This window comes from Petromyzon marinus, chromosome 13, assembly GCF_048934315.1.
Source record: "Petromyzon marinus isolate PM22_M1 ecotype Great Lakes invasive population chromosome 13, UKy_Petmar_22M1.pri1.0, whole genome shotgun sequence".
In the NCBI taxonomy this organism is placed as follows: Eukaryota; Metazoa; Chordata; class Hyperoartia; order Petromyzontiformes; family Petromyzontidae; genus Petromyzon; species Petromyzon marinus.
In genome coordinates, this window is record NC_133679.1 from 9465933 (window position 1) to 9491369 (window position 25437).

The 25437-nt window shown below is 42.5% G+C and overlaps 1 protein-coding gene across 2 annotated transcripts; it reads right to left on the minus strand.

The window, feature by feature from the left end:
* Positions 1–12700: 12700 nt before the first annotated feature.
* On the minus strand, positions 12701–24884 carry C1QTNF3 (C1q and TNF related 3). 2 transcript variants are annotated; one of them, XM_032953416.2, is made up of 6 exons: positions 24446–24884; positions 23738–23846; positions 23166–23320; positions 22615–22744; positions 21256–21355; positions 12701–13529 (listed from the first exon to the last, which is right to left on the minus strand). In XM_032953416.2, the coding sequence occupies exons 1-6, from the start codon at positions 24740–24742 to the stop codon at positions 13370–13372; spliced, it is 951 nt and encodes a 316-aa protein (XP_032809307.1). In that variant the 5' UTR covers positions 24743–24884; the 3' UTR covers positions 12701–13369. The 2 variants fall into 2 exon arrangements, with proteins under 2 accessions (XP_032809307.1, XP_032809308.1); XM_032953417.2 differs by having other exon boundaries at positions 24671–24882.
* Between the last annotated feature and the right edge of the window lie 553 nt (positions 24885–25437).

Genomic DNA, 25437 nt, shown 5'->3' on the forward strand with positions numbered 1-25437 from the left:
CTCCTTCTACAGCGGCTATTTTACGGTCGCGTGGATCTCGTATGGTGGGTGGGGGTTGTGCTTTAGTTTGGCTATTTCAACCTTAGCCACTTCCACTGAATATTGAGAATCCTGATTTTTTTTTCAAAACGTTGAATTTGACATCAGCGTGCGTGTTACAGTGCAATGCACATTATTATGCACTTTACAGTTGACATGGCAATTTATACTTGGTATGTCTAATTAGCCCATGAAGCAGGGGACAAATGCAAATGAGAAAGAAATCACATTGATTGTTAATAAAAGTAAAGCGGCCTTGGGCAGAAGACAGTTATAAACGGGATGATGGCCGATGGATAAGACTAGTTCCAGAAAGGCGGACAAAAGAAGGGAACACATCTCATAGGGTGATGAGTACTGTGGATATTGAGTCATTAGATCAGTTCATGCACAGGAGTTCGGTTGATTTTGCCACTGCAGGACTGTGATGTGCAGGCCTTCATCCAGCAGTTGGTAGACCTTGGCTGAAGACGTTGATTGTTTTTTTATAAACGGGGTTTTTTCAACCAGGTGAGAGCCCATTGAGAGTAAAACTCTACTTTCATTTTGGATCACAGTGCACACGTAAAGAGTCAAAACAACAATAGCCAAAACGGCGGTCGAAACAGCACGAAGCTCACAATATGTGATGTTCAGCGATTCGTGAATTAAACTCCGATAATCCATTACGGTGTTATTGGAATTGACGAGGTTAAATTAGCTGTTGCGATTTCAAGTCAGTCGGCTAAATTCAATGTTCCATTACACTGTACAAGAGACGGACGTGAAGTTTGGGATGCTTCTGGCGAGGCGCGTTCGATGTCGAAGGGACATCTTCGGAAGCGTGTTTGTCATCGCTGAAGGGCAGTGGGTTGAAACAGGTCACCTCGTGCCCAAACAAATAAGCTTTATGAAGCGACAAGGCAGCATCATTGCGACGTTTTCCATGGACACATATATGTTTTTTTATATATATAGAGAAAAATCTCCGCTTGCGGTAAATAGCCATACAGAAATTGTCTGCGCATTACAGTTGACTCGCTTTCCGCATTCTTTCCACCACTGATGCCTCTTACGACGTGGAGCCCGTGTTATAGGGAGGCAAACTCACCTGGTTTATATTCGAAAGGGCATTGCTCGCGTGTTTAACCATTTTCCACGGTCGCTCGATGCCTGTTGAGCCTGAGCGCGACGTTCGTCTCATTATTGGAAACCTCCCAGCAGCGCACAGAGCCACTGGCTTGGAACAGCCGGAACTCAAACACCACAGGACATCTCACTGTGCGTCAACCAATTAGCGATTCACACAGCTGCGCTAAGAGACACTGCTGTTTTAGCCGAGCCCGTGCAACGAACTGATTCCCTTGAATTTTCCCAACCGTCTGCGCTTTGTACATTCGTGGCTGTGCAGAATGGTCTTGAATACAACCCCCCGTTATGGTAATTTCCGCAGACGTTCTAATTTGGGAATTCAGTGATAATCTTGATGTATATTGTGGCCGCTGACCACAGGCCCCAAAAGCCCAAAGCAACAGCGTTATTAGCATTGTTTCTTCCTCTGAATGTTCACTCAACAAAGCTTCACGGAATCTCATGACTCATTTAGGAGGGTCTGGCCAAATTGGCGTAACATAAAATAATCTTGAATAAACACAAGATCCAGGTCTGATTCAACACATTTCATAAAATCCGTGATCTGGTTCCGTCTGTCAAAGATGTGATTCCGGACATACAGTACCCTGGCGTCTACAAACTAAGTTGCCTCTGTGGTAGTAGTTACATTGGAGAAACCAAACGACATGTCTCGGACCGCATTCGTGAACACAAAGCAGACCTAAAACAGGGTAGGACCAACACCTCGGCCGTGGCAGATCACTGTTATAATTCAGTAGGCTCACATGACATTGACTTCTCCAAGACAGAGGTTCTTTGCAAGCCATCTTGCTACCATGAGAAATTCATTCATGAGGCTATCCACATATACAAACACAGAGACAATTTCAACCGAGAAGATGGATTCTGGTTTAGAAATCATTGGAATGATTTGATAAACCATTTCGGGTCTTAATTGATTGTTCACGCTTACGGTGGCTTTCAGACCACATCCGTTATTTTCGTCTCCCCCCTCCTCTTTTCCGAACATAGATGGACTCGTCCATCTGAATAAACTGTCAAATCGCTCTCCGTGGTGCTAACGTTAAAAAAAACGCCACTTTTATCAAATTTTCTTGCTGTGGTTTTCACACCTGATGATGATTGCTTGTGTTGCAGTCGAAACGTCGTGAGAATGTTATTGTTTTATATTTGTATTATTTTATTGTTTCCCTTCTACGTGACTTTACCGAAAGAACCAAGAAAATAAAATAGTTCATACGTTTATTGACTTGAACTTGGGGGGGGGGGGGGGGGGGGATGAGACGATGGTAGGGACATCTAAAGTTAAGTCGTACGAGGAAAGAAGCGGAAAGATACGTGTTTTTACCTGCCGTGTGGTGGTTGAGTATGGTGTGGATGATACTAAAGTCGGTCTGATAGACAGTCGTCAACATAGGTGGAATAAATTTTGATTTAAAGCTTTCGTGACTGGAGTGATTCATATTCTTGGTTCTTTCGGTAAAGTCACGTTGAAGGGAAACAATAAAATAATAAAATATATAACAATACAATTCTCACGACGTTTTGACTGCAACACAAGCAGTCATTATCAGGTGAGAAAACCAACGGCAAGAACATTTGAAAGAAGTGGCGGTTTCTATTTATTTATTTTTTTAACGTTAGCACCACGGAGAGCGATTTGGCAGTTATTCAAATGGACGAGTCCATCTATGTTCGGAAAAAAGGAGGGAGGAGACGAAAAATTTATGTATGCTGTCTGAAAGCCACCGTAAGCGTGAACAATCAATTAAGATATTCTTAGCTCTTTCGGTAAAGTCACGTTGAAGGGAAACAATAAAATAATAAACTATATATAAAACAATAAAAAAATCAATTAAGACGCAATATGGGTTATCAAATCCTTCCAATGATTGCTAAGCCAGAATCCATTCTTCTCGGTTGAAATTGTCTCTGTGTTTGTATATGTGGATAGCTTCATGAACGAATCTCTCATGGTAGCCAGATGGCTTGCAAAGAACCTCTGTCTTGGAGAAGTCAATGTCATGTGAGCCTACTGAATTATAACAGTGATCTGCCACGGCCGAGGTGTTGGTCCTACCGTGTTTAAGGTCTGCTTTGTGTTCACGAATGTGGTCCGAGACATGTCGTTTGGTTTCTCCAATTTAACTACTACCACAGAGGCAACTTAGTTTGTAGATACCAGGGTACTGTATGTCCGGACTCACGGATTTTATGTAATGTGTTGAAACAGACCTGGATCTTGTGTTTATTCGAGATTTTGGAGATCTTTTTTGTGATCCCCGCAATGTAGGGTAAAGTGATGGTTTTGAAAGGCTCCTCAAGAGGGTCCTTCTTCATGGTTTGAGTGATAGCTTTGCGGATTGTATAGTCGGAGTAACCATTAGCCTTAAGAGCTTGGTGTACGTGCTTGAGTTCATTGCCTATGTGTTCCTGGTCGGATATGCATTGGGCTCTATGGTGTAGAGTCTTGATGAGAGAATTCTTCTGTGATGGATGGTGGTGGGCTAATCCGGTTTTCAGATAAGCATCCGTATAGGTAGCTTTCATGTAGACAGAGTGGCTCATTGAACCATCAGGTCTCTTTTTTATTAGGACATCCAAAAAAGGTTGCTTGCCATCTGTTTCGACTTCCATGGTAAATCTGATGACTGGGTGTATGGAATTGATCGCTCTCAGAGCATTATGGGTAAGAACCACGTGAAAGTAAGTAGCCAAAAGGGGCCATTTAGAGTTCAAACCGTCTAGTTTTTTTCTGTGAGATGTTGGCTCAATATTCGAGACAGTGTACCTCATTTGTGCATTGGTGGAATTTGTTTTGCTCTAAAATGTTGCTCAGCATTATATCACGTAGAAAAATGTTAAATAAATGTCGACCTTACATTGTTGCATACATATGTATGGAAGGGCCAGTACAGTACTTGACTTTTGCCAGTGAGTGGCATGAGATTGACGAGTGGCAATGTGAGATCAGCAATGGTATAAATTGGTATGATGGACACAACATTCATGAATGAATGAGGAATGGGAATTCCTACGAGTGTGGGAATGGACAATGTTGCTGTGTCGTGTTTATGTTGAAGGATGGCTGCATGAAAAGCAATGAGGCAAGGTGGAATTACTGAATTCACTGCAAAAATATGCAAATTCCAGAGCACGGGCAGTGCGTTCAGAATCCATGACGCTTGCTGTCACGAGTGTGAGATCCATGCCGAACATGTAAATCTCGCAGCGCATACTTAGATGGTCAGTTTAACACGTAGGCTTTCGCGACCAATATCATCCAGAATAGAGGTTTTTTGGGTGAGATTGTGTAAATATATAAATGTGCCGTTAAAACCCGCCACCACCCGACACAGGCTGTCGCCTGATGAAGCTAGTTGTAATTACTGGCGAAACGTCGTACTCACTTTGTAAATGCTGTGGCTTGGCTCTCCAACACACCGGTGTACTGTACGAGTGACGAATTGGCCACGTTCTGTTTACGTGACAACCCTTACTAGTTGGCTGTGTCGGGTGGTGGCGGGTTTAACGACACATTTATATATTTAAGCGATCTAACCCAAAAAAACCTCTATTATGCACTTAGACGGTGTTCAGCGGTGTGCGCACAGTCATCTTCATCATTGATCTCCAGTAATCAACAGGAAGTCAATTGAAGTAGAAGCGTGTGCAGTTGGTGTGCGTACATGGAACAGGACTCGTAAAGCATTGGCTGTGTGTAACTCAAACACAGGACAAAGAGACAGTTGCCATGCAACCAACGCCCCGAAGACATCTGAGAGCTGTCAAAAACAACTGCATTTGCCCTATATTATAATGGTAATTGTAATAAGCAGGCATTATTCTGCACTGTCTCGCCGCATCTGTGGTGAGCGTAGATCCGTTTGTAAATGTAAATGTCCTCGTCACCACTTGTATCTTTAAACGTGGCAAAATTGTATTGAATGTGCGTAATCACACCAGAGGCCATTCGTTGGGCCATGCTAATGTGGTAGGGCAAGCCTGACAACTGCGTGGTGAAAAATAGAAACTCAACAGGGGCGTTCGTTTCCATTGAGCCTAAAGTCAAAAAAGCAGAATTAATAATTTGTCCATAGTAGTGCTCTCTATATATATGCACCCACATATGTTAATTTTATGCAACTCGAGCTGAATTTGTATATGTTTGCTCGAACTGGTTTTAATCAGATGTACCATTCATCTACGTTATTTTGGTGAGTCGCTTCATGTGACTCTACTTGAGTACATTCACTCTTTATGAGCCATCACGCACTTTAGGGTTTACATTTTCGCCTTAATCTTGAGAGAATATCGGTTTAACGTGTAGGCTTTCTTGCCCAATATTATCCATAATAAAAGGGGGGGGGGAGGTGGGGGGGTTTGTTTAGATCACGTAAATATAAATGTCTTTTAACCCTACTAATTGTCTGTGTCAGGTGGTGGAGGGCTTAACGACACGTTTATATTTGCGTGGTATAACCCAAAAAACGTTTTTGTAGAGAGCATGTGTCTCCGTGATAGATGCAAACATTCCTTCGAGAGGATGCCCACTTCGTGTTTCATGACGCACTCGTGGCTGCCTATAAACATCACTTGATCCTGTTTACAGGAATGCCTGGAATAATTAATTATGAATGCCTTTGAGTAAACTTCTCAGAGTCTTTTCTGAAAATCTTGGTGAGTGATTTCTGAAAATAACTCATTTAGGCTTACATTTCATATGGACTATGAAATCCAAATCATCTAGAAATATGTATGCAAGGGAAGATGACATCAAATAAAGTAATGCATGCTTCTCTACCGAGGAACGCCTCAGAATCACTTTTAAGAGGGTCCTGCATTGGCATGTTTGGCCACTGCTATTAATGAGGGCTTGTATTACTCAAAGTCTCTTCAAATATGACGTTTCTTTACAGAAAATTTACGGCAATATACACCCGTCAAAAAAGCTATTGTGAGAACAACACCAGAGTTGCCAGAGAAAACACATGTGTAGTGACTGACTTGGAGATGCTAATTCTTGGAGGCAGTTCTTTTTATTAAATTGAGCACCATTTGCACAATACACACCCTACGCTGGTACACACTCTTCTCTCTCTCGTTTATACACAACTCTACATAAGTTGCTAGCCTATACACAACGCTAGCCATCTGACACTGATGGCGCTGAACCAAGACAGCCAACTACCGTCTAGCAGCGCAATATGAGGTGAAGACGACAGTGATGAAGGCGACGATCTTCAGCAGCAACGACGGGGATCCCACTCCAAACGACAGCCCCGAGGTCCCCTCCCGGGGCCCCTCTTATACTGTCAGCATGGCCTGGTGCCGCTCCAGCAATGCCCCCCTTTTGGAACCTAATAGTAGGTTCTCGATGTGCTCCTTCCGTAACCTTTCCCCTATATCCCTCTCTGGTCTATCACGTGCAGATCCCCTTCCCTGCCAGCGCTATGCTGCTACGTGACCGATTCTATGTCACTACATCACCCCCCCCCCATGAAAAAAAACAGCCGTCCCAGCTGACATCAATCACTTACTGAACGTGGAGCTTCACAATGCACAAAACGCACCAACGCAACAAAGCTAACACGGAAGGAACAAATAATTTCCGACGAGAACCCACGGTAAAAAAAACCCCGCAAAACCAAACTTCCGGCGAGAACTCTCAACAATATCCCCGGCCCGCAAGGAAGTAACACATGCCCGATGACCGCCGGCGCACCACAGCCCGCGAGCATCGGGAAAGAGCCCAGGTCAACCGGCAGCCGCAGCCCAGCTCACGGCGGCAGCCACCCAAAGGACGACATCCCACATCGGCGGCGAAGATTGAGCCGTCCGCCTGCTGTCCCCGTGCTGCAGCATCTCCGGCAGACGACAGCGACGAACGCGACGATCTTCAGCAGCAACGACGGGGATCCCACTCCAAACGACAGCCCCTAGGTCGCCTCCGGGGGCCCCTCTTATACTGTCAGCGTGGCCTGGTTCCACCCCGGCCACGCCCCCCTTCTGGAACCTACTAGTGGGTTCTCGATGTGCCTCTTCCGTAACCTTTCACCTACATCCTTCTCTGGTCTATCACGTGACCTGCTGTCAGTCAGGGCTGCTGCAGCTGCAGATCCTCTTTCCTGCCAGCAGCCAGTGCCATGCTGCTACGTGACCGATTTTATGTCACTCCACATGTCACAAAGCTTCATGCAGAAAGATTCAAGAATCCAATATGGTGTAGCCATCTCCGAGCCACCTCACAGGCAACGTCTCTCACTCAAGTTCCATCCAGATTCAACCCTACTTCATATCTAGATTTTATGAACTCAGATGCATTCAAAAGTATATAGTCACGGTAACAATCTTTTTGTTTTAACAACACAAATGCAACACATTCATCAATAACCCTGCCTTGAGAAGGACAATTATATCATCGGCATAGTTTCATGTCAAGGCCCTTATTTGCAGCACATGAATCCAGATAGTTGCCGATTATTACTTTTTCTTTCAAGGCACTGTTATTGACAAATGTGTTGGGTCTTTGTTCACCAACTGCCAAGGCAGTATCACCAAGTAATGTTGCTGTGTTAAGGTAGGTTCACGAGATTAGGCTGACGGTGCATGAACAGTTCAGGCTTTCTGGTATTTTCCATGATGCGGTGTAAGCAAACCATAAATAAGCAGACAATATGCCTCATTATTTCTATGAAACTTATATTATCAACAACGACACACTAATTAATTTGCATTTTGTAAGCTAAACGTGTCTTATGCCTTAATGTGCATTGTGCGGAACTTCCCACGCAATGAAAGAGCTCGGAAGGGAGTCTTTACCTAGACGAGGCGCTCTTGCAGAGGAACCTGAGGCTAACCCTTTCATCATTGACTCTGAAGACGCTCTGAAAAACATTTTTCCCACAACACAATGCTGCCTGCCAGATGCAATTTGAAGACTATTTATTTCCCGCCCAACGAAACTGAAACCTTTTTTTACAAGGAATAATGTGTTATCAGTATGTTTTTTTGTTTGCATTTTGACCACAAGTATTATGGTTAATGCACACATGATCCCTTGTAAAAAGGTTTCAGTTTTGTTGCCAGAAAAAGGGGGGAAACCCTATTATGACATTAGGTAATTGAAATATAACATCCATCAATTACAAAAAAAAAATCTTTGCGTTTCACCATAAACCCACAATGCAATTAATTTAGCGGCACAAAGGCTATTTTATCATATAAAATACTGTACAAGTGGCGTTGAAGTCAGTGGCTGGATACATCGCATGGCCTCTTTGTATATATTATCCAGGAAACCCACATGGAGTCGTAGGAGTCTTTTTCAGATGCGTCCTGCATTGGGATTTGATTTGAACATGTTTTCAGCCAATTACTGAGTGTTCATACAAGTGGAAGGAAACAAAAGCACCCGGAGAAAACCTGTGCCTTGTGCAAGAGAAGGCAACACTCTATTCCCGTACAGATGGAAAGAGATGGCGATAAGTCAACTTACTGTATTGCCTTCTTGCGCACCCGTCATAACCTAGGATATTAGACCATAACACAGGTTTGTTTTGGGGTTAGATCGCTTAAATATATAAATGTGTCGTTAAACCCGCCACCACCCGACACAGCCAACTAGTAAGGGTTGTCACGTAAACAGAACGTGGCCAATTCGTCACTAGTACAGCACACTGGTGTGTTGGAGAGCCAAGCCACAACATTTACAAACTGAGTACGACGTTTCACCAGTAATTACAACTAGCCAGTAATTACTCAGATTGTAAATGGTGTGGCTTTAGCCTGGCACGTCAGGGTATTGCACTTCCCCGACGTACATGGGAAGGGAGTTTCACAACATTTGTGCGGTGACCTGTCACCCTCACCTCTGCAGTGCTGGATCACAGGCCACGTTCATAGCCACCACCACCTGGTTTTTGCTGTCTATAGCGTGTCAACTTGCACAATAGCTCACGTGATTGGATCACCATTTATTGACCGTTCATTTTTTCAGAACACAAGCTTTAATATTATGTTTTGCTGCGCAATGTCGGTGTATTAAAGGAGCTTAACAGACCTACATTGAAATGCATCATGTTGTCTCAAAGGCAATGTTAATCCTTGATTTTTATTGGACATTACCAGGCGTTTTTCCCTCGCGCTCTTTATATTTCGTAAGCTGCTGTACATGTAAAATAATTGACCATCGCGTGCCCTCCAGGCACACTCAGATGTGCAGTTAATTATATTTACAGGTCCTGACACACCACTGTACCGTGATTATGAATCCCAAATATCAGCAAACCATCAGCTTGCCGAAATAAATAAATAAATAAATATCGATTCAGTTTAACCTTTACACTGAGCTGTTTACTTAACACTTAATTAACAAAAAATATTGAAGTGTGGTGTTCATCGTTTCAATTGAGAAGTAATTTAAATTATTTGTACGAGTAAGTAATCCCGATTGGGTCACTGGTACCATATCTACCTCTGAGATCCCAAAATAAGAATGTTTTAATCTAAATTATTTTGAATTTTAATGTTCAGAGAAGGATATCAGACACTAAAAATGCTTAAAATGCATGTCCTTGAGTTTTACAGGAAATTGCATTTCACACATCTCAAAAACAATTAAAGAAATGGCAGCAATAAATAAAAAAGACAAAGATGGAGCCCTGCAGTGTTTTGCTCACACCACTCCTGGTAACAGGGCCTCGACTAGAGGAAGCTCTAGTGAGTCTCTAATGAGCCTACTCTTATCACGCTGGCCAGACGTCTTGGAATGGGTTGTGAGCGCCCACACTTAACCCCACCACACGAGACCCGTCGATTAACAAACACGTGAACAAAAACACGACTGATGACTAACGAGTTCAATATTGCATTTTAAACTGTAAAATACAAAACATGTCAGTAGTACGTTTAACACGTTGACTTTCGTGACCAATATCCATCAGAGGTTTTTTGGGTTAGATCGCATAAGTATAAATGTATCATTAAACCCGCCACCACCAAGACAGCCAATTATTAAGGTTTGTCACGAAAAAAACCGTGCCAATTTGTTAATAGTTCAGTAGACTGGTGTGTTGGAAGGTAAACCCACAACATTTACAACTCGAGTACGACGTTTCGCCAGTAATTGCAACTACAGTGAGGGAAAAAAGTATTTGATCCCCTGCTGATTTTGTACGTTTGCCCACTGACAAAGAAATGATCAGTCTATAATTTTAATGGTAAGTTTATTTGAACAGTGAGAGACAGAATAACAACAACAACAACAATCCAGAAAAACGCATGTTTTTCTGGATTTTAATGAGGGAAATAAGTAAGTATTTGACCCCTCTGCAAAACATGACTTAGTACTTGGTGGCAAAACCCTTGTTGGCAATCACAGAGGTCAGACGTTTCTTGTAGTTGGTTACCAGGTTTGCACACATCTCAGGAGGGATTTTGTCCCACTCCTCTTTGCAGATCTTCTCCAAGTCATTAAGGTTTCGAGGCTGACGTTTGGCAACTCGAACCTTCAGCTCCCTCCACAGATTTTCTATGGGATTAAGGTCTGGACTGGCTAGGCCACTCCAGGACCTTAATGTGCTTCTTTTTGAGCCACTCCTTTGTTGTCTTGGCCATGTGTTTTGGGTCATTGTCATGCTGGAATACCCATCCACGACCCATTTTCAATGCCCTGGCTGAGGGAAGGAGGTTCTCACCAACGATTTGACGGTACATGGCCCCGTCCATCGTCCCTTTGATGCGGTGAAGTTGTCCTGTCCCCTTAGCAGAAAAACACCCCCAAAAAATAATGTTTCCACCTCCATGTTTGACGGTGGGGATGGTGTTCTTGGGGCCATAGGCAGCATTCCTCCTCCTCCAAACATGGCGAGTTGAGTTGATGCCAAAGAGCTCCATCTTGGTCTCATCTGACCACAACAATTTCACCCAGTTGTCCTCTGAATCATTCAGATGTTCATTGGCAAACTTTAGACGGGCATGTATATGTGCAGGGGGACCTTGCAGGCGCTGCAGGATTTCAGTCCTTCACGGCGTAGTGTGTTACCAATCGTTTTCTTGGTGACTATGGTCCCAGCTGCCTTGAGATCATTGACAAGATCCTCCCGTGTAGTTCTGGGCTGATTCCTCACCGTTCTCATGATCATTGCAACTCCACGAGGTGAGATCTTGCATGGAGCTCCAGGCCGAGGGAGATTGACAGTTCTTTTGTGTTTTTTCCATTTGTGAATAATCGCACCAACTGTTGTCACCTTCTCAACAAGCTGCTTGGCAATGGTCTTGTAGCCAATTTCAGCCTTGTGTAGGTCTACAATCTTGTCCCTGACATCCTTGGATAGCTCTTTGGTCTTGGCCATGGTGGAGAGTTTGGAATCTGATTGATTGATTGCTTCTGTGGACAGGTGTCTTTTATACAGGTAACAAGCTGAGATTAGGAGCACTCCCTTTAAGAGTGTGCTCCTAATCTCAGCTCGTTACCTGTATAAAAGACACCTGGGAGCCAGAAATCATTCTGATTGAGAGGGGGTCAAATACTTATTTCCCTCATTAAAATGCAAATCAATTTATAACATTTTTGACATGCGTTTTTCTGGATTTATTTGTTGTTATTCTGTCTCTCGCTGTTCAAATAAACCTACCATTAAAATTATAGACTGATCATTTCTTTGTCAGTGGGCAAACGTACAAAATCAGCAGGGGATCAAATACTTTTTTCCCTCACTGTAGCATCAACAGGCATGCGGCCAGGGTTGTGGAGAAATCCTCCTGCGTCGGTCTTAAATCGAGGGATAAATGTGATATCATCACTTGTGAGCCAATCAGGTGCAAAGGTCAGATATACATTACCGGTTGAGTTATTCAAAGGGAAATCGGCAACATTGTGCATGTGAATTATGCATGCACACCAAGCCCCCCGTTTTTGTGTGCAGGAAATCGCAATATCTGTTATCGTCTGCTAACAGTTAATCACCATCGACGTGTGGTGACCTCGATAGGCATGCAGTTAAACAGTGTATTACTTGATAATTCGCTTCAAAGCAGCACGAAGCCTGTAATTATCAGAACGATTAAAATTTTTTTCAGTTCTCTAAATTTCGATAGATTCTCTAATTAGTCTTAGCAGTAGTAACTCGTCTTGCACAGAACTTCAACATTATCAAAATCAATCGAGTGTGCTTGTTGGCACGTGTGTTCTGCCACTCCGGTTACATAACTTGACAAAATGCAACTGTTTTACATTTCTGCTGAAGGGCTCATCACTGTGTTATGAACGCATTCGCCACAGCAAATAATAAGATTAACTTGTTTAATCGCTTTTTTTCTCATTGAACTCTGAAAAATGCTATATATGTTATATTACAAATTATAATACAAAAAATGCAAGTACAGGCAGACCTCGCTTAGCGCTCACAATGTGTTCCTGAAGTGAGCGCTAATCGAATCGGTGCTAAAAGAGATCATTATACTAATTGTATCTATGAGGATGAGTTCCCAACAGCGTTATTTCTTTCATATTTCTTTCGTATGAGCAATATACGAGGCGGCCGGCTTGTATCCAAAACATTTTATTGCGGAAGAAGTAAACACGTGGTAGTGTACATTGTTACGAAAATGCTCAGATTGCTACGGTAGCTATAGCAACATCAGTTTATCCATGAATTCATGAAATGTAAATAACACAGCATACAGAAGTACAATCCTGTCCATCAGAACTATGCATAAAAATTAAAAACATTTTAGCCCCACACTTAATTAGAATCGAACAATGACTTAGCTTTACTAATAACTGTTACCTGGAAAAGATAAGATAATGTTCCAGAGATTTCAGCATATTTGGCTAAAATTATAAACACACCTTTTTGACTATGGGCCTAAGTATGCTGGCCTTAATACAATGCTAAGTCTTTCCATTAATTAAATGTTTGTTTAAAAGTAATGTTCCAAACTAGGAGAAACATTCATATTAAATGACATCCAAATGCAATTTAAGCATCAGGTATGCAAGTCAACTGACCATAATGTTACACTTACGTTATTGCTTTGGTAGACTAAAATCTATCCGGCCATTTATTTGTCTTTCGAGTAAATACACTTTTAATTGTTTTTTTTTTCTCTAAGCGGCTACAGAAGAGCATACACTTTACCTCGACTCGAAAGAATATACAAAATAAAAAGGACGCAGACGAAATAAAAAAAAACGATGCTGTTGCGGAGATGCTCAGGCGGTCTCAAAGAGGAGGAACCCGCAGAAGGTGGAGAAGCGCTGGTGGTCTCCGTGAATTCCCCCGTTGCCGAGTCGCAGCCACACCTCGTCCCCTTCCTTGAGCCGCAGCACAGCGCTATTGCCAGCTGTGTCGTGCTTCCCCTTCACTTCGTAGCTGCACACCAGTCAAGTGGGGGTGGACACGGCGGCGGTTGGAGCCAAGTTGAGGCTAAGTGCACGTCGTTCTGACGAAGGCTCCCCACTGGCTGGCTGGCTGCCTGATTCAAGTGCGGTGGTCATGCCGCGAAATGGAGACGCTGCACGGGAAAGGCAGGCCAGGTCGTGCACTTGACGGCCTTCACTTAATAAGAGCTATTTTGGCTTGTACAGGTGCGTGGAGAAGTGAGTGATCCCTCCGGCTGAAATTACGCATAATTGGGACCACCCCCCCCCCCCCTGCAGTGACAGTGTTAAGGGATCAGACGTCCAATGGAGAGGTAATGATAATTCAGAAATCTTTAAAACCTCTCAAATGAGTTGCACGGGAAGAAGCACTGCCACTGCAGAATCGCTTGTTATATTTAGCAAGTGGCGTTTGATTTGCATACAAATAGAGTCTTGAACTTGGGGCCACTTTTAGAAATGACACTCCTGGCACAGTATTGCATGTCTAATTGAGTGCAGTGGAGGCTCGAGTCCGTGGATGGTTTCTGTTTGTGAAGCTGCGAAATGCACTGGGATGTGAAGTGGCCAGGGGACTAGCAGGGCAAGTGGAATTTTCTCTGGGCAGTCCTGTTTTCTCTCACATGCAAAACACTCCCTAACAAGGAACTGGTAAAACATCCCACGTGCAGTCACTTCCTTTGAAAATAGTCTTAAAACTCAATCAATATTTTCTGAATAAATATAAACCATTATGAGACCTCCTTTGCCAGTAACAAGATATAGTAATAGGTTTTTACCCTTTTATCTGGCACAAAAACTGATACCTTTATACAAGGAATCATGTTTGCAATAACCACAATACAAGCAGTCAAAATGCAAACAAAAAAGACAACTCTGATGATGATATGTACTGTCCCTGAATATGATTGGTCCACACCCGAGACGGCTTTTCTTAGAGCCTAGTCTCCACTGATGACGCCAAAAGGCGTACAACTCAAAAACAGCACACTATCAGAGTATTGAGAGCTCGGGGTAAGCATTTACATTTTATGTAAATGCATTTACATTTTATGTTACATTTATGTTATTGCAAACATGATTCCTTGTATAAAGGTATCAGTTTTTGTGCCAGATAAATATAAACCATCTTTATGATGTACTTGTCTTTGAGTCGTTGTTATGGAATGTTGATGAGCAAAATGTCAATGTGTTATTTATTTACAGGTATTGCTGACAGTTTAGTATGCTCATGCCTTTGGGCTATTTCACGTGAGCATTTCCTAACTTCACAGACAATCCATATTGCATGGCTGGCGTGAAGATCACTTGACTCTTGAGAGGTTGAAAGGGACATTGTGCACTTAACTGTTGGTCGCCAGAATAGCTGACAACCTTGAAAACAATATATTTTCTTGTGAAATTATTTTTGAGCTGCACTGCATTTAACGCTATGTATGAAAACATCATACAGCCCTTTCTAATTCCACTGCTGGATTAGCCCTCCCCCCCCCCCCCCGGCTGTGTTGGTTATGGAGATTATTTGGCCATACTACACCACGCTGGTTAATGTCTACTTAATTCATCTCCATATTAATGTCACACAACACCAATTCAAACATGCAGATGGAGTTCCAACTGCATGTTTGTTGACAGGAACATCCCATGATATTCCTCATGTCAGTAGGATGTTATGTGTTTGTGTGTTGGTCAAATGTTCTCGCAATTCACTCAGTCAACAGAGGAGGTTAATAAAGATTGCTCTTTGAATTGGGTGTGTACTGTATTGATCCATTTAGAATTCCTGCACCTGAAGGTTATAAGCAAACAATCATTAAAGTATAGTGTGAATGGGCAAGATGAAAAAAGAAGTACAGACATATGTTGTGTAAAACTGAATCGTTCCAGTGTAACCCGTCTCGTGATTCAAAGGCTGCTTTATAATACTATAAAATCCACACTCGAGTAAAATGGCAAGTAAAATGTTTGTTTCTGCATGGATTGAGTGGCTTTTTCAACACACACACAAAACAGCAAACAGCCGCCGGAGATCATGTGCCACATTGTCTCCCGTTAAACCGTAAGGTGATGTTCTAATTCTGGTGCTGGCCAGATGTTGCAAGGTAGTGCCCTGAGAGCGTTCGTTGTCAACGAGTGAGTAGCAGTTGCCTGAAGGGAGCCGTTTGCTCAGCGTTGCACACATTTTAGGTGTATTTATAATTGTCCGATGCAAAAATAAAGCCAAATTAAGTGCAAAACCAAACTTAACAAGTGATTTTGTCGTGCAGTCATTACAGAGCGGGCTGAGACCATCAACTTAGAAAATCCGGTTTAATCACGAGCAGCTGAAAGCCAGATTCGAGGCCGGGATATCAGCAGGGCCAGCTCAGCACTTTGACCTCTGACCCACCTGGACCCCCGATATATTTTCTATATTCTGTAACAAAAAAATCGGTAAAAAAAATTATACTCTATATTCAGAATTGTTGAATGTCCCTCACAGTTGTATGGCCTGGTAAGCCATTCTTATTCCCGACTCCTAATTCTAGGTGTGTCACGGTGGTGAGATGTTAACTACCTCGCCCGGTATACAGGAGGTCGTGGGTTTGATCCCGACCCTGACGTCTCTTGTATATTTGTAGTTTGCACGTATACGTATTTTGAACGTCTTTCACACCGTACGTGTTAATCGGAGTTGTGGGGGAAAGACAATAAACGAAACACAAAAAGCAGTTCGAAAGAAATGCGTTTTCAATTTAAACTTAAAACTGCAATAGCTCCAGTGGCTTCCTAATATCGGAAGGGAAGAGCGTTCCAGATGGCCGCAGAAGCGTATCTGAAAGTGCGCGATGCAGTGACCATCTTTGTTCGATGGGTAGCAAGAAAAACTGCTGCAAGGATGAACAGAGTTTGCACAATGGTTTATGCTCCTTGCCGAGATCAACAAGATATTATGCTTAATTTGTGGAAAGCACTTTGTGTGTAATGAGCACAACCATATAATGTATTCGTTCAGCAACTGAAAGCCAATGCAGCTCGGCGAGCACGGGACAGACATGGTTGGACCTTACAGGACCCATCACGATGCGTGCCAAATAATTTTGTAACCGCTGGAGCTTGTTCTCCCCGTGGTCGGGTGGATTTTTATGCGGGTGCTCCGGTTTTTCCCTCCACATTTAGAAACATGCGTTTAGAGTATTTGGCTGCTCTAAATTTACACATCATAAGCCATTTCGTTGAGCTATCAATTGTGGCCATGTCGCTTCTGAAAAATAGTTATATAGCTCAGTGGGCCTTACTGTAGCCACCTGGTAATTCATATTGGAAATTACCAAAATGCAGGATAATTTATAAAGTGGATGTTAAAGTCCCTATACTGTCATTAAACCAGGAACAATGTCCCAAAATAAATGGTTTCAAATGAACGATTCTACGTAACACGTAATTCACATCCAATTTGCAAATGGAAATGTATATTTTCCATGGGCTTTTATTAATTACTTTTTAATCAGTTTAAATGGTAAATCATTATAAAGCATCTTTTAAGTGTTCACTAAACATCAAAGAGAATGTGTGTGTGCAGCCCAGGGAGCTAGTGCTGTTTGAAAGCACTTAGCGTGCACAGCTGAGATCCTATGTTCAAATCTGAGCAACCACCCTTGATTAAATTGGGTTCTAAAGGGCATTGAGTTGATGTTATCAGATTGGCCACCATTAACTACACTAAAAAGCACGTAATTGTAAAGTTGGTTCGTCGCGTAATTTATCACCCGTTGCAAGAACACATAGAAATACCAAATTTTTTGGCAGAACAAATAAAAAGATGTGCCCCTTATGTGTACAAGTTGGCCTTTTGAAGAGAGCGAAAAGTTCAGTGACACAATCTGCAGAGCCCTTTCTGTGGCATGGAATGATGCACTGGTCAGAGCTCTGAATGGAAAATGTATTTGCCTCGTGACATGACGTCGATAGAAAATTTGGAATGTAAGGGGAAAAAATACAAAGAGAATGTGTGCCACACTTGGGCCTTGTTGCTGATGGGCGTCTCCTTCAGTTGTGTCACGGTGCACTTGTGAAAACACGGAATGTTTGTTAATTGTGGGCTTACAAATATACACATTATATTTGGGGACCATTAACGAAAGATGTAAGTATTTGCGCTTCATTTTGTGGGATATATAGTATATGAACAGGCCACACAAGGATAAGCTTGACCTGCCACCAACACCTCACCTCCCGGTCTAAATTTATCAGAGATGTATGTGATAAATATATAAATGAGAAAGTCAACAAACGTGTATCATTGTAAAATGTCTCCGTACGGGAATGCACTGTAATGAGATTATGTTTATCTTAATTGCCTGTCTATATGGGATCTGGCAAAAAGTGTCCGTCTCTGGCAGCCAGCTAACAACACGCAGATGAGCTGAGCCAATGGGGTGAATGAGAAAGATAGAATGCAGATGGGTGACAGAAGGGAGGAAAAATTCACGCAGTGCTCAACATTTCCAACGAGTAATACAATCGGGCCGACCGGAAAACAGAGCCTAATAAAAGCATATACATGTGTAACCCAGTAGTGTTACAGAAAAAGGGGGCAGATGCAGATAGGTCATTATAATGATGCAACATCAAGCAGAATGTGTGCTATTTGTGGAATTATACACGTCCTGATGGAGTGGAGTGGCGTTGCAGTGGTTCATCGTGTGCTATAAACCTGGTGACCTCACTTCCATTCTACTCCGAAGCGTGAACTTGCTTCAAGGGGAGGCATATAAAAACTCAGCAGGAGCACAACACGGTGTTAAGCAAATGTTAAATGCCCAACAATGAGAAATGATGCAATCTGCTTTTGTCAATCATGAGTTCTGCTCTGCAATACCCACCACGTGTTTCTAGAGGAAGGGCTGCGACTCCCATCACCTAATCGTACTAATTTTGACACTTCGCGTGCAGCCGTCTCTAACTGCAGCAGTGCTACTGCAAATAACACAGGTGACCAGTTTGCCGAGTCGCTGAACTGATGCTCAGCCGGCAAATCCTCCGTACGGCTATGGATATTCACCAACTTGGGGAACTTTGAGGAAAAATCCATCACTGGTGTTGAATATTGTGAGAACATATTTTTTGACTGGATTGGATTTTAGATAGTGAGGGGGGGGGGGTTAGGCCCCCCTACCCCTCTCTCACCCCCCCTCCCCCACCCCAAGTCTTGAGTCGCTAGCATCACCTTCTTGCCTACGAATGCTATGAGGATTATACAATTAGCACTATCCCTTTTACCAATCCGCACTGAATAGCGTGGTGAACTATTGTCAAACAACCCTCATGACCAATAAGGTGTGGATGCCTTCATCCCGTAGTGAAAGGGATGTGAAGTATTATAATTATTGATTATACCTGCTGATAGTTCTAAATATGGAGAACAGATCATGAAAATTATAGTCACATTAATGTAGAAGCATTATCCGGCTCAACGGGAAACAATGTTCGTGAACGATTAACAAAGCCAATTAATTAAATGAATATTATTTTCAGTATTTTTAAACGAAAAATATCCTTGGGATGATCTCAATCATTTAAATATCTGCATGCCTATGTTGATCATTTGGATGACTACTCAAACAATCCATCATGGCCCATCAAGCCAGAGTCCATAACTTACATAAGTCCCAACAACAAGAGAGGATGGAATGCACGACTGTATCGTTCATTGCCATACACTCTAATCTAATTAGTGAGCAGCACACTTCAATCAGTCACATTCCCATAGGCTGGGAACATTTCAACCCCATTTATTGAACGCGACTTGCCAATATGTTCCAGTTAATCCAGACTCAGGACAACTTTACCTTCAATTCTAGTTGTGAAAAATGTTATTGGCTTATCGATTACACAATTCGCACAAAATATTTAAAAAATGTTCCTTTGTCTATTTTCATTTATCATTTACTAATTTAAGTTAAAAAAATGTTTTATCATGTGGTGATATGCATCTCAATCGTAAATATACGCAATATTATTTTGCACGTTTAAATTATTGCCCAATTTCTACAATTGTGTTATTAAAGTGTGGATTCCTCACTTTTAATGTTTATATAACTGGACAGCGTCCTTATCCCGTATGAAATGCAGCATATTTACGTTCTTTCGTAGTTAGTTGATCAGCAGGACGTGTGTGGTGTGGTAAAGTGTAGGTACCTTCACCTCTTCCAAGACATTTGCTCAGCATGGAATTCTAGTACCCCGCTATACAGTACCCTCTAGAGGGGCTCTCTGGAGCTCATGTTTAGTGGAGGCTCTTTTGCCAGCCGTGACGTGCGCAGGCATTTTTTTTCTGAACACTTTCTTGAACACCAGGCTTATGTCGAGAAATGAATTTAACAAGCAGTGTCAGTGCTGTCTGCAGGAACACACATCTATCTATTAGGAATGATATGAAGTCACTGGTGAAATACAACATGCAAACTTGATTTAATGAGCTGAATCGTAATATATTAAACATTGCTCGCACGTAATTTTCACTTAGTCACGATCAATTATATTTAGTAAAATAAATGTGGTATAGGTAATGAGTGGGCAATTACTACAAGTGCTGTTAAATAACTGTTACATTTTAATTATTTACTGCTTCATTACACTTGATTTCTGTATATTAAACATATCAGATTGAAATCCTGACGGAATTTACATTTGTCCAATACCATTTTGGGTATATTTTTACAGGACAATTTGGGATATTTCTAATGTAAAAATATATATATACAATAAAACAAATATCGATGAAATCAGTGTCTAAATGCAGCTACGTCTAAATGCAATGTAATAACACGCACAGAGAACCACCCAAAAACATAATAATATGTTGTACATGAATACAACTTCATAGATCGGGGACAGTTAGTAACAGTTATCGGCAGAAACAAGAGTAGGTACCTATTGTAATAAATAAATCAGTACTCTTTGGTTTTTTCGGTAAAGTCACATAGGTAAAATAAAATAAATGAAAACAACTAAGCTGTGTACAGCTATTTTGCTGTGACTGTTCCACCTGAAGACGGAAGCTTGTGTTGCCTCCGAAACGTCGTGATTTAATTTAGTTGCTTTCATTTCTTTTATTTTACCTACGTGACTTCACCGAAAAAACAAAGATTATGAATCCTTGCAGTAACGAAAGCTTCAAATCTAGAAATAAATCAGTGTTTTGTTGATGCATGGCTCCTGCCCAGCGGTTTACAGGGGTTCATTTGCTGTCGCATGCTCATTCTGACCTGTTGCCCCCATGGTCTGGAACTGCCTTCCTCAGTGATGTGTCTTGTCGACTCCCTGGCCTTATTCAAGTTCAGCAAAGCTTCCTATATTTCTCTTCCTATGGCAGTCTGGCTTCTTATTCTCGCTCTCTCTCTGTAATATACGCACTCTATCTGGACACCATCGCGAGATCGGATCGCGTTTAGGCGCCGCCATATAAACAGACGCCATGTTCTTTGGTTCTATCGGTAAAGTCACGTAGGAAAAAATTCAATTCAATTAAATAAAACAAAAAATGAAAACAACTAAGTCCATTTATTTAATTTCATTAAATTTTTGCCAAACGTGACTTTACCGAAAGAACCAAAGAGTATGGATCCTTGCAGTCACGAAAACTTCAAATCTAGAAGACACCATGTTTCAACGTTAATGATCTCGCAGATAGTATATTATCACACAGAGCTCATGGCGGTGACTCATCCCCCCACCTGAACAAAGTGATGACCGTGTTGCCATTGTGCATGAGGTAGACCACCGTTTCCTCCACGTCTTCATGCTTGAGCATGTTGAACGTGAAGTAGTACACCCCTGCGCGCGCGCACGGAAAGAGGCAGCGTTGTCGCACACGTGTCGTCGACGGTGAATTCGAATTGCTTGCACACACAGTGCTCTCAGGGCATGGAATTATTCTCAATTTCCCTTTGAACATGTTGCCGAAATTCCACGAGTCGCCCAGAAATGTAATGGTTGTGAGCACGTTAACCAAAGCGATGTTACATTACTTAACTATTTCGAATAGATATAAAATGCAATTCGGATTTAAAGAGGCTACTAATTGCAACGGTATCTCAAAACGCTGTAGACTATTGTGGAACATCCATCGCGAGAAAAGAGGAGGTGGATATACATGAACCACGAGTTAATATTATTACTGCATTATCAAAGAGGCAGTCATATGCAAATGTTCTAAATATTAAATTGTCAATCCACTGCTGGATGAAGGCCTCCCCACACCGTGTCGGTCATCCGGGTTGTTTCACCACATTGGTCACAGTACAAGTTCGTGAAAGTGGGACAACAACACTGGTTCAGATGACTCACCACTTTTGTTCGCTGTGACTGAGAATCTTAGGTCACCGGAGCCAGAGAACGGTGTACTAACTGCTGTCCCCACTGCTCCACCCCCCAAACAATACTCTGTTTGGTTATTGAGTGATTGGCCCAATAATTACTTATTGGTACAACATAGGGGGACGAATGCTAATAGTATTTTTTTGAACAATTATATCTCTAGATTACAAATGTGTATGCTTGAAAGCTTACGGTGGTCGCTTTACGATAGTGTGTTTGTATCATTTTGGAAAAAAAAAATCCATGTGATATTAAACATCCACGGAATATGCAAAAAATAGGATGTGTCGCTATAAAACAGAAAATAGTGTGTGTATATATACACAAAGCTGTCTGCTCATGATGGATAATGCCCATGGTGTGGATAATGGTAGCATTTGTCACCCCAGTGGTACTGCTCACAACCCCCGTGGCGAAAGGACATACACCTGGTTTCCCCCGTTTTATGCGGTAAATGTGTTCCAAAAAAAGAGTGCACAGTCGCCCAACCCAAAATGCACCGCAATAGACAGCTGCCTGCCCGAGTACCGCACAAAGTACACACACAACGTTGTCCCACGTCTGACCGCATGGAGTGAATCCAACCGCATGTGGCCAATTTTGCGCAGAAATATGTGAGCCCAGTATGCGCGAAATCGCACAAACCAAACCCACAAAAAGCGAGGGAAAGCTGTATTCAATAATGCGAGGCTGTGCCGGTCAGGGGGATGTGTTACCGGTTACAGGTGCATTGAAGCGTCCAGTTATGATGTCAAAGTAGTTTCCGAGGTTGGCTTCCACACTGCTGAAGATGATGCCGCTGTTCTGGTTCGTGAAGTGAGTTGCCATGGAAGCCATGAACGCTATCTTCCGGTTACAAATTGTAATGGGAACACATAAATACGCGTCACAACTTGCATAATTACAGACGCACATATACCGTGTATAGATTTTGATTACGCAAAGCTGTCACTTATGAGTTGATAATGTATGCCCATTAAGGAAGCAATTATTGGTGGACTGAAATGTCGACTATTACACACGATCAACACGTAAGCTATATATATATTTATTACGATTGCCTTGTTCCTACTACGATTTTGTGCAATGTTTCCTTTCGTTACAATAAACCACTCACCGTAAATAGATCAATCACTGCGCCACGTTTTATTAGATGGATAAAATATTAACGGTTCTCTCTTTTTTTCGCGCGGCGTTCCTATGAATGATTAATAAAGTGCTCGCGGCAAAATTGCCCTCTCAAAAAAGTGGCTCAAAGGAGAATTACCTTGAGCTCTGATGGCACGCCAGCCTGGCCCTTTTCCCCCTTGGGACCCGATACGCCCCTCTCACCTCTTGTTCCAAGGTCCCCCTTATCACCCTTGTCACCTTTTGAACCCTCTCTGCCTGGCAGACCATTGTTGCCATTATTTCCGTGATTTCCTTCGGAAAAGAAAACAAACCAGAAATATATATTTTTTTTAACAAATTATCGAATCAATCACAACAGCGGATTACCGCTGAGGCTTTCAGAGTTGAATAACACTTTTGATTTTCGGCTCTGTAAACACGTTGTTTTATTGCCCTGCCACATGCATCCAATTCTGAGACTCAAACGATGCAATGGGAATTGGGGTCGTCGTGTGTCTCATTTGTGAGCAGGGCAAAACGCTTTTTTATTTTCTCGATCCACTTTCCTCAGCATCCTTTAAAATAACCATTTGCAAAATGTCAACCAATTGGACACGTGTGACTGCAAAGATGCACCGAACTGCAAGATATTTCACAAAGTGTGAAGGAAAAAATGTATACGTATATAAAGGAGAAAACACACTGAAAATGAAGTTCAATAAACATTACCTGGAATGCCAGGAGGGCCCATTGATCCTGGGTATCCACGTGGCCCAGGAGCATTTAGGAAGCGTCCACAGTCTGGCCCATGGGGCCGGTCTACAGCATGCTCTGTGTCCTAGGAAAAATGGGCACAGTCTCCCCGCAGAACCAGTCGCACCACATCCCTCCAGGCATTGCGCACGTTGAAAGAGCGCGCTTTCGCTTTGCAATTAAAATGTTATGGATTGTCAATTAAAATGTTCAGAAGGATTTTTTTTATACGTACTTGTAAGGGCAGTCCACACGTGGCTTAGTGATGGGGAGAGATGTTATGGTTGCCATTACATTTATTTTCAAAAGGAAGGAAAATAAGATATTTACCTTCCTTTTAAATAGAACATTACGACAAACCGCACGTCAATGTAGCCAATTTAATAAAATGGCCCAGTCAAAGGTGCAATGATTTTGCTGCAATGGTCATATTGATTAAGCAAACAGAATCCATTTAATTACAGTGCATTTACATTAAAATAAACGTTTCATTCTGGAAGCATGGTCAAAGCATATGAAATCATAGCAATTTGTCAACACCTATTTTAATTACTGTTCACATACAACAGCATGTAAAAAAAAAGCTTTCAGCACAAACATGTATTTAAATGCAGTCTCCAACTCCCATACACAATTCAACTGTTACAACACTATTAAAACGTGTGTCTAATAGACAGCAAGTACCTGGCCATAACTAGTTGATTTCGTTTTCTCTCTGGCCGGTTCTTTGTGCTTACGCGCATTCCTATCTGGCTGCTTCCCTTTGGCGGTGGTATCTTTCACCGTCTTGTTGTCTACGACGACCTCTCTGTCGTGACTGCCGCCCTGGGAGTGTGGCCCCATTGTCTGGGCTACGGGCACGGAGGCAGTGGCTAGGATGGTGGGATGGGTAACGGGCTTGGCGCTCACCTCCACGTATTCGTCTTGAGCGACACACAGGTGAGCCAACAACAAAAGCAGGGAGGCAGATGTCGGCAACATATTGTGGTCAACTGTTTTTCCTCGCCCGTTGAGATTCCTTTTGACTTTTAAATTTAAATGGCTCCTTTCGTCATTACTCCTTCGATTATACTTTCAGTGGATCTCTGCTCTTTCCTTCCAGTTTGACGCCTCTGTCCAGCCAGGTCCTCCAGATGCATTTATACCACTGGAACGGGCACAGGGGGAGGGGGGGGGGTACATGTCTGGCTCAGACTTAAACGTGGCGTGCAAGACCAAAACTTTCTCACGCGCAAGGCCAAATGCTCACACGGTTTCTCGGCGTGAGGTATGGCAGTTGGCACGACCGATGCGTGCGCCTCTTTGTTTCGAAGGATAGCTTCACACGGTCAGCCATTCGTTCTGGTATAATGTGTACCAGAAAGAGGAAAGCCTGTCACCAGCTGTTATGCTCATTTACCTCCTACTGTGTGAGAACTTTCTGCGACAAGTGAGAATATATATATACACACACGTGCATATATGCATGAACCTACATTTTTATATATGTAACATTCCAATTTAGTAATTTGACGACAGGCTTCACATGCTGCCTCAGCGAGAGTTCTGACAGGTGCACTCGGCCGTCGAGTGGACGAGGCTCAGGTTGACTTCGCACCCCGGTAGTTTATTCTCCTCGCCACTGACGCATGGGGTTTACTGCACGCGGTACTGGCACGGTGGCAATCGCACAACTG

Coding starts and splice junctions, on each gene's coding strand:
- C1QTNF3 (XM_032953416.2), bottom strand. CDS start 24,742: ATGTTGCCGACATCTGCCTCCCTGCTTTTGTTGTTGGCTCACCTGTGT. Junction 23,321..23,737: donor GGGCCCTCCTGGCATTCCAG/GTAATGTTTATT, acceptor TCTTTTCCGAAG/GAAATCACGGAAATAATGGC. Junction 13,530..21,255: donor ACGGTCATCACTTTGTTCAG/GTGGGGGGATGA, acceptor ACTGGTGTGCAG/CTACGAAGTGAAGGGGAAGC.